This window comes from Rutidosis leptorrhynchoides, chromosome 4 (genome assembly GCF_046630445.1).
Source record: "Rutidosis leptorrhynchoides isolate AG116_Rl617_1_P2 chromosome 4, CSIRO_AGI_Rlap_v1, whole genome shotgun sequence".
Classification (NCBI taxonomy): Eukaryota; Viridiplantae; Streptophyta; class Magnoliopsida; order Asterales; family Asteraceae; genus Rutidosis; species Rutidosis leptorrhynchoides.
Genome location: NC_092336.1, coordinates 394,215,263 through 394,227,059, shown reverse-complemented (window position 1 = coordinate 394,227,059; position 11,797 = coordinate 394,215,263). Strand labels below are relative to the sequence as shown.

The 11,797-nt window shown below is 32.9% G+C and overlaps 1 protein-coding gene and 1 long non-coding RNA gene across 5 annotated transcripts; one reads left to right on the top strand and one right to left on the bottom strand.

Moving 5' to 3' along the window:
• The first annotated feature begins 4,651 nt into the window (after positions 1 to 4,651).
• On the top strand, positions 4,652 to 5,229 carry LOC139841929 (uncharacterized). Its single transcript, XM_071832116.1, has 2 exons — positions 4,652 to 4,957; positions 5,065 to 5,229. The coding sequence occupies exons 1-2, from the start codon at positions 4,652 to 4,654 to the stop codon at positions 5,227 to 5,229; spliced, it is 471 nt and encodes a 156-aa protein (XP_071688217.1).
• An 882-nt stretch (positions 5,230 to 6,111) lies between these two features.
• Positions 6,112 to 10,164, bottom strand: LOC139844064 (uncharacterized). Of its 4 annotated transcripts, none has more exons than XR_011757804.1 (6): positions 9,849 to 10,164; positions 8,437 to 9,057; positions 7,661 to 7,723; positions 6,775 to 6,917; positions 6,605 to 6,670; positions 6,112 to 6,442 (listed from the first exon to the last, which is right to left on the bottom strand). It is a non-coding gene; the product is annotated as an uncharacterized lncRNA (long non-coding RNA). The 4 variants fall into 4 exon arrangements; XR_011757805.1 differs by having other exon boundaries at positions 6,605 to 6,917; positions 8,437 to 8,544; positions 8,822 to 9,057; XR_011757806.1 differs by having other exon boundaries at positions 6,605 to 6,917; positions 8,437 to 8,544; positions 8,908 to 9,057.
• Between the last annotated feature and the right edge of the window lie 1,633 nt (positions 10,165 to 11,797).

The window sequence follows — 11,797 nt, the reverse complement described above, 5'->3', positions numbered from 1 at the left end:
CGTTTTGAATGAATCAAATTGCTATGGTTTCATATTGAACTGTATTTTATGAATCTAAACAGAAAAAGTATAGGTTTGTAGTCGGAAAAATAAGTTACAAGTTGTTTTTGTAAAGGTAGTCATTTCAGTCGAAAGAACGACGTCTAGATGACCATTTTAGAAAACATACTTCCACTTTGAGTTTAACCATAATTTTTGGATATAGTTTCATGTTCATAATAAAAATCATTTTCTCAGAATAACAACTTTTAAATCAAAGTTTATCATAGTTTTTAATTAACTAACCCAAAACAGCCCGCGGTGTTACTACGACGGCGTAAATCCGGTTTTACGGTGTTTTTCGTGTTTCCAGGTTTTAAATCATTAAGTTAGCATATCATATAGATATAGAACATGTGTTTAGTTAATTTTAAAAGTCAAGTTAGAAGGATTAACTTTTGTTTGCGAACAAGTTTAGAATTAACTAAACTATGTTCTAGTGATTACGAGTTTAAACCTTCGAATAAGATAGTTTTATATATATGAATCGAATGATGTTATGAACATCATTACTACCTCAAGTTTAGTAGGTAAACCTACTGGAAGTGACAAGAAATGATCTAGCTTCAAAGGATCTTGGATGGCTTGAAAGTTCTTGAAGTAGGATCATGACACAAAAACAAGTTCAAGTAAGATTTTTGCTCGAATTAAGATAGTTTATAGTTATAGAAATTGAATCAAAGTTTGAATATGAATATTACCTTGAATAAGAAAGATAACTTACTGTATATAACAAAGGTTTCTTGATCTTAGATGATTACTTGGAATGGATTAGGAAGCTTGGAAGTAAATTAGTAAACTTGAAGGGATTTTTGAAGTATTCTTGAAGTGTTCTTCCTATGATGATTATAGCTTGATTCTTGAAGTGATTTTTGATGAAGATGATGATTAACTACTGGAAAAATACGTTCATAATAGTGTGGGTGTGTTGAGAGAGAATTAGAAAGAGATTTGGAAGTGAAATGGAGTGAATGATGAGTGTTAATTGGTGAGTGGTGAGTGGGGTTAAAAGGAGTTCTAGTTAGTTGACTAGCTCATGGTAGAAGTTAAAATTGATTAGTCATACATGACATAATCAAGAGTGGAATCCCATGCTAGTTCCTATTGGTATATACCCATAGTAAGTACGTTTTGAAGCTGTGTATAATACGGGTAAGAATACGACTAGAATTCTTGATGAAAGAAAAGAATGGGAAAGTAACTGTAACCATTTTCGTTAAGTATGAGTGTTTTGATATATGTCTTGAAGTCTTCCAAAAGTATTTTAATACATATAAATACACTACATGTATATACATTTTAACGGAGTCGTTAAGTCATCGTTAGTCGTTACATGTAAGTGTTGTTTTGAAACCTTTAAGTTAACGATCTCAATTAATGTTGTTAACCCATTGTTTATTATATCTAATGAGATGTTAAATTATTATATTATCATGATATTATGATATATTAATATATCTTAATATGATATATATACATTTAAATGTCGTTACAACGATAATCGTTACATATATGTCTCGTTTCGAAATCCTTAAGTTAGTAGTCTTGTTTTTATGTATATAACTCATTGTTAATATACTTATGGAGATACTTACTTATCATAATCTCATGTTAACCATATGTATATCCATATATATATCGTCAAGTCGTTTTTACAAGTTTTAACGTTCGTGAATCGCCGGTCAACTTGGGTGGTCAATTGTCTATATGAAACATATTTCAATTAATCAAGTCTTAACAAGTTTGATTGCTTAACATGTTGGAAACATTTAATCATGTAAATATCAATCTCAATTAATATATATAAACATGGAAAAGTTCGGGTCACTACAGACACTGGCTGCGACATTGATATCATATATGAACATTGTTATATGTCGCTACCTAGATCAGTCAAGTCGCAGCTAAAAAAGAAAGCAGTTACTTTGTATGATTTTTCTTTATTTATTTCTATTCTTATTTGTTTTTGTTTTATTTTATTTTCTTCTACCTTTGGGCCGGAGGTCCTCCTGGAAGCAATCTCTTTACCCGTCGAATAGAGGGAGGGATGACTTTCCCTACTCTTGTGAGTGTTTCACTCAGGGTGGAGAAATGATTTCTCTTTATTCTAGGATAGAGGAAGGATTGTCTACGTCTCACCTCCCCCATACCCCATACATGTGGGATTGGGTATGTTGTTGTGTTGTACGAGACGATAAAAATGGTAAAAAGAGAAGGGATGTTGAGATTGAATTTGCTATAGTCAAGTCGAAAGCTGAGCATAACGCGCTGTTAAGCAGAAACACCTTGCAAAAGCTAGGAGCCATACCATCCACAATTCACGGTCTATTAAGATTCCCGACAAAGTGGGAAGTTGCAACTATAAAATCAGAAGTGGATAGAAAAGTGAGAACAATACAAAAAGGCACAAGGCGGGAACGCAAAGACGCAAAATCAAATAAACAGCAAATAGCTCAGACAATCGAAGACGCATTATGCTCACAGGTATGTCGTATACACAGATATTTCAATTTAGCATTTGATATTGCGAAAAGTAAATTATAATTTTTAGAAAAACTAAAAACGCAAATTTACGGCGCAGTCAAAATTTAGCTCAGTAAAAGTGTAAACAATGAAGATATGCGCTTACCTATGTGGCGCGGATGCATAGAAAGATGTTATAATTACTTCCTTTAAAGATCCTTTAAAGATATTACGATTTGGAAAGTCTCATAAAAAGTGTTAAAATAAACAAGGAGATCCCAATAAAACGTGGCAAAAGGATTCGCATCCACATTGTGAGCTTAATGAAAGAGCGCAAACCAAGGAATGAGAGAAAAATAGCACATGCAAGGGTAGAAAAATTACCTCTTGCCAAAGAAGCGCAACTTGTGATGCAAAAGCAAAGTGTGTGGGTATGTGCACACATCAATCCAAAAAACGGCGTATGTGCAACATCAAAAATCAGTAGAGCTGTAAAGAATGATGTGCCTGAAGAATTCGTTATAAAGCAAAGCGTTCGCAATCGAACATCTATTGACATCATTCAAACATGGTTGTCAGGGGGAGGTAAATTACATACATGAAATAACAGCTAAGTTAAATATTTTACTCTAATATTTGCTTTTCAAAAAAAAAAAAAAAAAAAAAATATTTTACTCTAAGCCAAATTAAAATTTATTTTCGGACATTATATCAGCAGGAGGTTTATGGCGTTTAAAACAACGACACTCGAGTGATTGGTGGAATAAACACCAAATCAATAATAAGCCTCTGAAGTTCGTTCGTGAAATGATTGAGGCAAGTGGAGGAAAGCCAAAAGGAAAAATGCCACGAAAACGACACTGGGTTAAAATGCAAGAAGGCGGTGGCACTGCCAGATTAATAGCGGTAAAGAAAGAGAACAATAAAAACCCAGAAATTACTGCGTGGTGAATGACCCAGATAATATGGTTACTGGGAAAAACAACAAAAGGGGCGCGAGGACTTGAAAATAAAATGACAGGATGCGCCTTGAAGAGGTATATGTAGTTGAGAATAACACAATATACCTTGACATATACATAGAAACAATGATGATTTGTTCATTTGAAATCGTTTTAGTGATTTTTCTAGAGTGTTGATGAATCGGAAAAGTAGTCTTGCTACAAACATATATTGACGTCGAAGTGATCTCTTAGTTTGAATCTTCAAAAATATCTTGTTTTTTCTCTTTTTCGTCCGTGTTTAGCTCACCGAAGTTGGTGCTTATTGATTAAGCCATCCACTGATTAAAGTTAGCGTTTCAAAGGAAATTCGATGTACTAATGTAGAGCTATGTTGCTAGGCAATTAATCAACAAACTGAGAACAGCATTTTATATTTAGGTGGGGGTCGTTTACTTCAAAATATTAACAAGCTAGATAGAGACGACTCTTATGCTACAATAAATATAAATTAAACCCGGACACAACAATTACGTAAGTTTACCCTATTATAGCCGTATATATTAAAAACTATACTTTCAAACACTATATGAGAAAATTGGCGTTTACAAATTTTGTTGAAATGAATCAATCTAGCTAGTATGGAATAGTTCAAGTTGCATGCTTAGATCTATTAAAAGTAACGTCTATATGTCCATTAAGATAATTAATGAGGACCTTAAAGGCTGTTAAAATTTTATTTGTAAATTTGACGGAAGAGTCATGTTGGAAAGAGGTCTTATGGTATTTTTGATCGAGTTTGCTTGTATAGTCAGAAGATTAGAGTATTATATAAATAATATAAAATTATACGCATAGATGTCAAAGCATAGTAACGAAACACGGAATTAGGAAATGATAGAAGGAATATTTTTCGTCTCTTTTCCTTGCAAGTAGATTTTAGCGCAACGATGAACTTAAGGACACACATATATAGAAGAGTATCAAAACAACTGTCCCTGCTCAAGGATCAAAGAGGATGAAGTAAGAGAGGCTCTTAGAAAAATGGAAAGAAATACATGCGTAGGGCCAGACCAGATCACTATAGAAGCGTGACAATGTATGAGCGATGATGGCGTTAGGTGGTTGACAATTCTATTCAACAAGACGTTTAGAAGCCAAAAAAATTTCAACGGTAACTGAGAAACAATTTGATTTCATGCCATACTATGAAGCTTTGGGAGAGAGTGATCGATACTAAGCTTCGACGTGAGACAAAGATGACTGAGAACCAATTAGATTTCATGCCAGGGCGTTCTTCGATTGAGGCGATTCATATCATTAAGAACCTTATGGAGAAGTATAGAGAAAAGCAAAAGAACTTACACATGGCGTTCTTAGACTTGAAAAAAGCATATGAATGTGTTCCACGTGAGTTGATATGGAAGATCCTCAATGATCGGGGTATCCCAAGTAGTTACATCAGAGCTATTCAAGATATGTATGACGGTGCAAAGTCTTGTGTTCGGACGCATGTAAGAAACACAGAGTTTTTCCGGTGGAAGTTGGTCTACACTAGGGATCGGCACTTGACCCTTTTCTTTTCATTTTGATCCTCGACGAGTTGTCTCGTGGGATACAGGACAGCATCCCATGGTGCTTGATTTTTGTTGATGATATTGTTTTAGTATCAGAAATCAAGGAGGAGCTAAATAGAAGACTTGGGCAATGGAGGGAGGTCTTAGAAAGAAATGGTTTACGAGACAGTAGACAAAAAACTGAAAATCTTAGATGCACACTCAGGTAGGTATCGATTTTGTATTATTATTTTTTATTATTGGCCAGAGGTCCACTGGAAGCAATCTCTCTGCCCTCGAGTAGAGAGGGTTAACTTTTTTTGAACGTCGGTGGAGAATTTTCTCTCTGCATGTGGGCGGAGAAATAACTTCTCTTATATATACTAGGGTAGAGGAAAAATTGTCTATATCTGATCATCTCTCATTTACTACTCATGTGCGGGATTAAGTATTGTTGTTGTTATACGGATATGCGTCATTCAAATATATATTTTCATGCTGGTCTCCTAAAGGAATAATTTATTCATAAAATATATTTTTGGTAAGCAAAAAATACTTAAAAATAAATAAATAGTAAGTAAATTTGTTAATAATATTCTAGACTAACTAATTTTAATGCCAAGTTACATGGAACTTCCTCACTTGGATCCGAGGATTTGGATCTAGATTTTTCTTTTCACTTATTCATAAAAAAGGAATCGACTTTAAATTTTAATGTTGACTAATGAAAAATGAATTAAAATAATACGTGGGACACCACACGAGTGTACGTAGTCGCTTGAACACTAACTAGCCTTTAAGAGCCCGTGCGTTGCACGACGGGCCCTAAAAAGACTAAATATAAAATGTTAACGAACTTCTCAAAAACAACGAAACAACATCGATATATTGAACCAATGCATTCAAGTTGTTCTAAGTATTGTTGTAAACATCAATAAAGATAGAACGCACGTTTCTTAAAGTCGTAGGTGAAAAACCACTTTGTGCCAGGTTTGAGACGATTTTCTTTTCGGAAACAGTTGAATCCGTATGTCACTGAAAGGTTTGGCTTTTTCTTCGACTCTTCATGTTTCTAATATTTGCAAATCATTATCAATGAAGATACCGTTACAATGAAACGATCAATTGTTTATAGTCATTTGTAAAAAGAAAAGATTCTTTCAATCGTCGTATTTCAACATTTGACATAACGTCCATGAGAGCAACTCAATTTTTTCTTACATCAGTTGTGAATTATAATATAACAGATTCTTAATTTGTCTCCATGATTGCATTTCCATAAAATAAGATGAACATGAACCTGCTACTACTGATGTCTTGCTGCCTTGATCACCAAGTGTTACAGCTGATAGCAATGCATATATTTGTACTTCTTCAGGATCAAATCTCAGCAACAACCCAATTCTTTCGCTTGGTCTATGGTTTAGAAGGATCTAACATTACCTGAAAATATAAGTTTTATAAAAAAAACATGTAAAAGCTCTACTTATAAAAACACTATATGAGAGTAGTAACAAACAACAAATTAAAGAGAGTCTGTGGACATGGTTAGTAACATTCATAATATGTGATTATTAGAAGTGGCACAAAATGCAAGAGTTTAACCTTAACTCCAAAATTGTCTCTTGTCGGATCGATTTCTTGGATCAAGATAAGATTAACGGCCATTGTCTGTTCATAATATACAAAAAATTAAGTAAATAAAAGTTTAAACCCACAATTCAACCACTAAAATAAAATATATGAATGGTAAATATATGAAAGGTGTATATTACGCCTTGGCTACATCTATTTAACTTAAGCACGAGTACGTTGATAGATGTGTTGTAGTTAGAATGATTTATGAGTATTCCAAATTCATTTGGTTGCACCTAGAAAAATTGAAAACGTTGACCCGTCCATTTTACACCTCAACAACCTGCATAATCAAGAATATTAAAGCCTACACACATAAAACTTAAAGAAGAATTAAATTTAGATTAAAACACTGTACATGGTAAAGAATATGATTGAACTAACCAATTACTTAATGGATGAACATATACACTGTAAACATTATCCAATGTCCCCGAGTGACCCAAAATCACTCCACAGTTTCAAAAACATAGTTCAAACGTGTTGGTAATTTCAAATCCTCGAAGTTATCAAACGGGTCAATTTATACACAATTACATATTAATGAGTCAAACCCGTTTATCCAAAAAAAATTGGATACTTTAACTTGATGTATTTAACAGAGTAAAAAAATAAAAAAATAAAAAAATAAAAAAATAAAAAAAAAATTAGAAATCTAACAGAATCAGAAGAATAATTTTTTCTTTTAATAAAATGATGATTTAGGAGTTGTAAGCTTTAAGAAATAGACACTGGAATATTTTTAACCTTTCAACTATTTTGGTTATTTGACTCGTTAGTCATTTTACAGCTATTTTGATTTGACCCGTTGAGATTATAAACTAAACAAATAGACCCACATATAAGTTAATGCGTTTAAAAAGAGGTGGAACTTTTAATCAACAATTGTTGTTGGTTAAAATAGCCACCTCCATTTTACATCTTTAGTGAATGGGTTACAACTGCCACCAAATAATAAATTTGAACCATCATTCGGAAGTAAGATACGAAATAAAAAAGATAGAAAGATTATCTAAAAATCAATACCTCGGAAGTTGAAAGTGGAAGCTCGATTGAATGTTATGACTATTTCATTGAATGTTATTTCCTCTGCAAGATATCGGGTCAAACTGAGAAACTTTTGTGAGTCGTAAATGGGTCAAGGTGGTTTTTCCACGGAGTATTTATAGATCATTACTCTTAACCCATTTATATTTTTACCTACAGTGACCTTTTCTCACACTATCAATTGATGGTCAATTGACATGATCTAAATTTGGAGTTTCAAAAATAGTCTACAACTTAAAAATTGTATATGTAAAAACATACTAATAATTAGTTTCCTTTTAAACGTAACTATTTTTAATTTTTGAAATTGCAAAGTTAACACAAGAATCATTTTTGACCGTTTTACCAAAACTTATAAAGTTTCCATTGACGACTAAAAATTGAATCCGGGTGATCGGAATGCGTAATTTTCATGCTACAAGTCCAAAATGATATTTTGAACGTGTTGATAACTTCGGATTCTAAAAATTACTCATATAGGTCAAAATATGTCGTTATGACCCAAATGTCATCATTCCACCCTAACCCAAAATATGTCCACTGACATTCTTTAAAAAGTGCCATATGGTTCTGTTTACTATCTATGAGTAATTAAAAGTGAACATAGTTAAACCATAGATATACAAAATTAGAACAAATTTTTCATTAGGGGACCTGAATTCCACAAATTAGTGTCATACTCATGAGAAGTAGGAACCATTGACACAATAAGGAATTTATTATGATGAAAAGAATCATGAATAAGTACACCTTACCATGTTCATCCATATTGTTAAGTGAAACCCAATAGAGTGAAGAGTAGCATTCTCATGACGAATTCCTAAATCCAAAGTGATTTCCAATTCAGACCGTCGTGAAAGAACCTACAAAAGGAAGCAGTTAAATTCCTTATTTGATCAGAAACAAACATTTTTTCTCCAACTTAAAAGTTGCTAAAAATGATCACAAAAACTATATTACTACAATAATAATCTTTACTAATTTTAAAACAAATCAGAAACTTTTAAGCATGTAAAATAAAATTTGAGTGACAATGTTCAGCCGGTTCGACCCATTTCACATGTTTCCTCTTCTCTTTGGCAAGAGAAGACGTAACTTAAAAACTTCAAAGATGTTAAAGACATGACTACAACATTTTACCTGACCCATTTGGACCCGTGACCATGTGACCCATCACCCAACATGACCCATTTGGACCCAAATTGAAGTCAAATCAGACACAATACCGTGAATCTTGATGATCAAATCTCGACAGGCCTTCATATTACAATCGTTTAATCGATGGATACATAAATGATCAAATCATTTAGTGCTGGATCATCAGACGGAGCAACTCGTTTAATCGATGAATAGACAAAGCCTAATTTTTTCAAACTCTATAAATTGGCACTTAAACAGTTAATAAACGAAACCGCATTCGATCTTGATACATTTACTGATTAACAATTGTTTTGTTTCGAATCCGTCATGTTTATTGGAGAAATATTCAACTTCAAGTTCCAGTCTCGGTTCTATTCATATTGGTGACAGCAGACTCTTATATGTGCAAGTATGTAACTTTTATTATATGTACACACAAAATATGGTTACCATTTAAAAAAGTTTTTATTCATATTCAATTAAAAGATCATTAGATAATATTTTGATTCATTATCAAGATTTGCGACATCAGAACATAATATATAATGAATATAGATAGCATTTTTACCTTAAGTGCCCCTGCACAGGTAATCAAAAGATTGGATTCAATATATATGTTGATTGAACTTTTAAATAGATATCAAAATCATTTTGCATTCGAATTGAAATATGATAAGAGATTAGTTAAGACATTATAGATTCATTCAAGCATTTAATCGAACACTTTGAGTGCAAAACAATGATGATTCAAACATACTTGCAAAATTTATATATTGATTTGAGCATTAAATTAAACACTTCAAGTGTAAAACAATATTCATCATTTATTCAATACATTACATGTGTATTCATCAAAGAAACCTTATTAAAAATCAAACTACAAAAACTATTTTAAGTGATCAGTTTCATTTGGTCAAGAACCATAATCAAATAAAAATCAAAGTGCAAAAACAATGTAATCAGTGTATCTTAACAATTAGCGATGAACACTACGATATTGAGAATGGAAAAGTAAACCAAGATGTACCTGAATATATCGAATTCATTGAAAATTGAAACATGAACGTTTGATGTTAGATAAATCATAAACCGTTCAATTTAGTTGTTAACCAATTCAGTAAATCATAACAATGGAACTCATCTTCGCATTCATCACGTCGGCAAGACGACCGTATAAACTTCACGCGGATTCGAGTATTGTGGTGTTAGTATACAAAATTTACACCAATTTGTGGAGAATAACGAAATGGATTTATTGATGGTAGTGTTGGATTTTATTACGGATGCATTAGGGCAGGATCGACGGTGGATGTGATATTTGGGGTTTTTTCAGTTGCAGAGAGAGAGAGTTTGTTGTTGAAGAAGAACGGTTTAGAGGAAAATGAACTGAACGGATCGGATGAAGGGTTATCTAACCAATAGGAATATGACAGATGGTTTTTTCTTGTATTTTTGTGAAATAAAAATCCGCCAATTGGAAAAAGACACGTGGGAATGGAGTAGTAAGGGGTCTGCTGGTGTGACACGTGGCCCTATACCACACGGTTTGTAATATGTAGAGATAGAGATAAACAAATGAAAATTTCTAATAAAAAAATATGCTTAAGTTGTTTGTACATTAGTACTAGTCAACTCTTTTATAGAAATAACCTCTGTTAACTACCTTGGTTTACAATCACTTTGTGCATGAATTTATTCTTAATGATAGTCCTAAGGGTTGTCATTAGAAAAGTTCTAAACAAATACGGAGTATGTATTTATTTGAGTTTGAAAGTCCATGTAAAACTACTTGAACCCACCAACAAAATATTTCAATTTTAATGTTTTACCAAGTATATGTTGATTATAATACGTGGAAAACGAATTAAAATAATACGTGAGACACCACAGAGTACTGTAGGTAGCAGTGTTGTAAAAGACGGCTGAAACGGGCGCCGCAACGGACGCCGCAACGGATTTGCCTTAGTATCGTTGCAACGGGCCTTGAAACGGCAAAAAAGACGGTCAACGCTTAAAAAGGTCAACAACGCTAAAAAACGGTAAAAAACGGTCAAAGACGGAAAAACGGTCAAAGACGGGGAAAAAGGGTCAAAGACGGGGAAAAACGAAAAAAAAAACGGTCAAAGACGGAAAAAAGGTCGACTTTATATATATATATATATATATATATATATATATATATATATATATATATATATATATATATATATAAGTCAACGTTAGTCAACATCAGTTTCGACCCCGTTTTTTCCGTTGCGACGTTTTGAGGTCGCTAACGTTTCGGCCCGGTCTCACGTCTTTTTCAACATTGGTAGGTAGTCGCATATATAAACACCAATAAGAGCACTAGGAGTCGTTCAGTGTTAAATCTCAGTATTAAACTTAACACTAAGATTTACCACTGAGGTCAAAACATGAGAAATCGTTCAGTGTTAAATTTCAATGTTAAATAAATTATTTAATTATTTATTATTTAATTTATTTTTATACTTTTATTATTATTCAATTTATCTAACTAACAAAAAATATAATATAAATAAAATTAATCATTGTGGGTTTTTTTTTTTTTGGAAAAAAGAACCAATTTTTAAAAAAATTCAGCCCTTTTTCTACTATTTATAATGGCCCAAAATCTGGCCAATTTAAACCTAATTAAATAAAAGGAAAGGAAAAAGTCGATATCATCTTCTTCATTGTGTTTACCTGCAAAAACAAAGGAAAGAGTCAACAAAACAACATCAAATAAACAAAGGAAAATAAAAAGAAAAAGAAAAAAAGGAAAAGAAGCATTTTACCCCGTTACACAGGCGACGGTGGCCAATAACGGCGGCCTTTAACGCTGGTTTAACGCCGGCGGGGAGTTGGCGACGCCACCGTCCCCGGAGTTAAATTGGCAATACGCTGAAAAATTGTAAAGACTCCTAGTGCTCTAAGACCACAGATAATGTGGTGTTTAGCTCAATTCACGCGTACTTG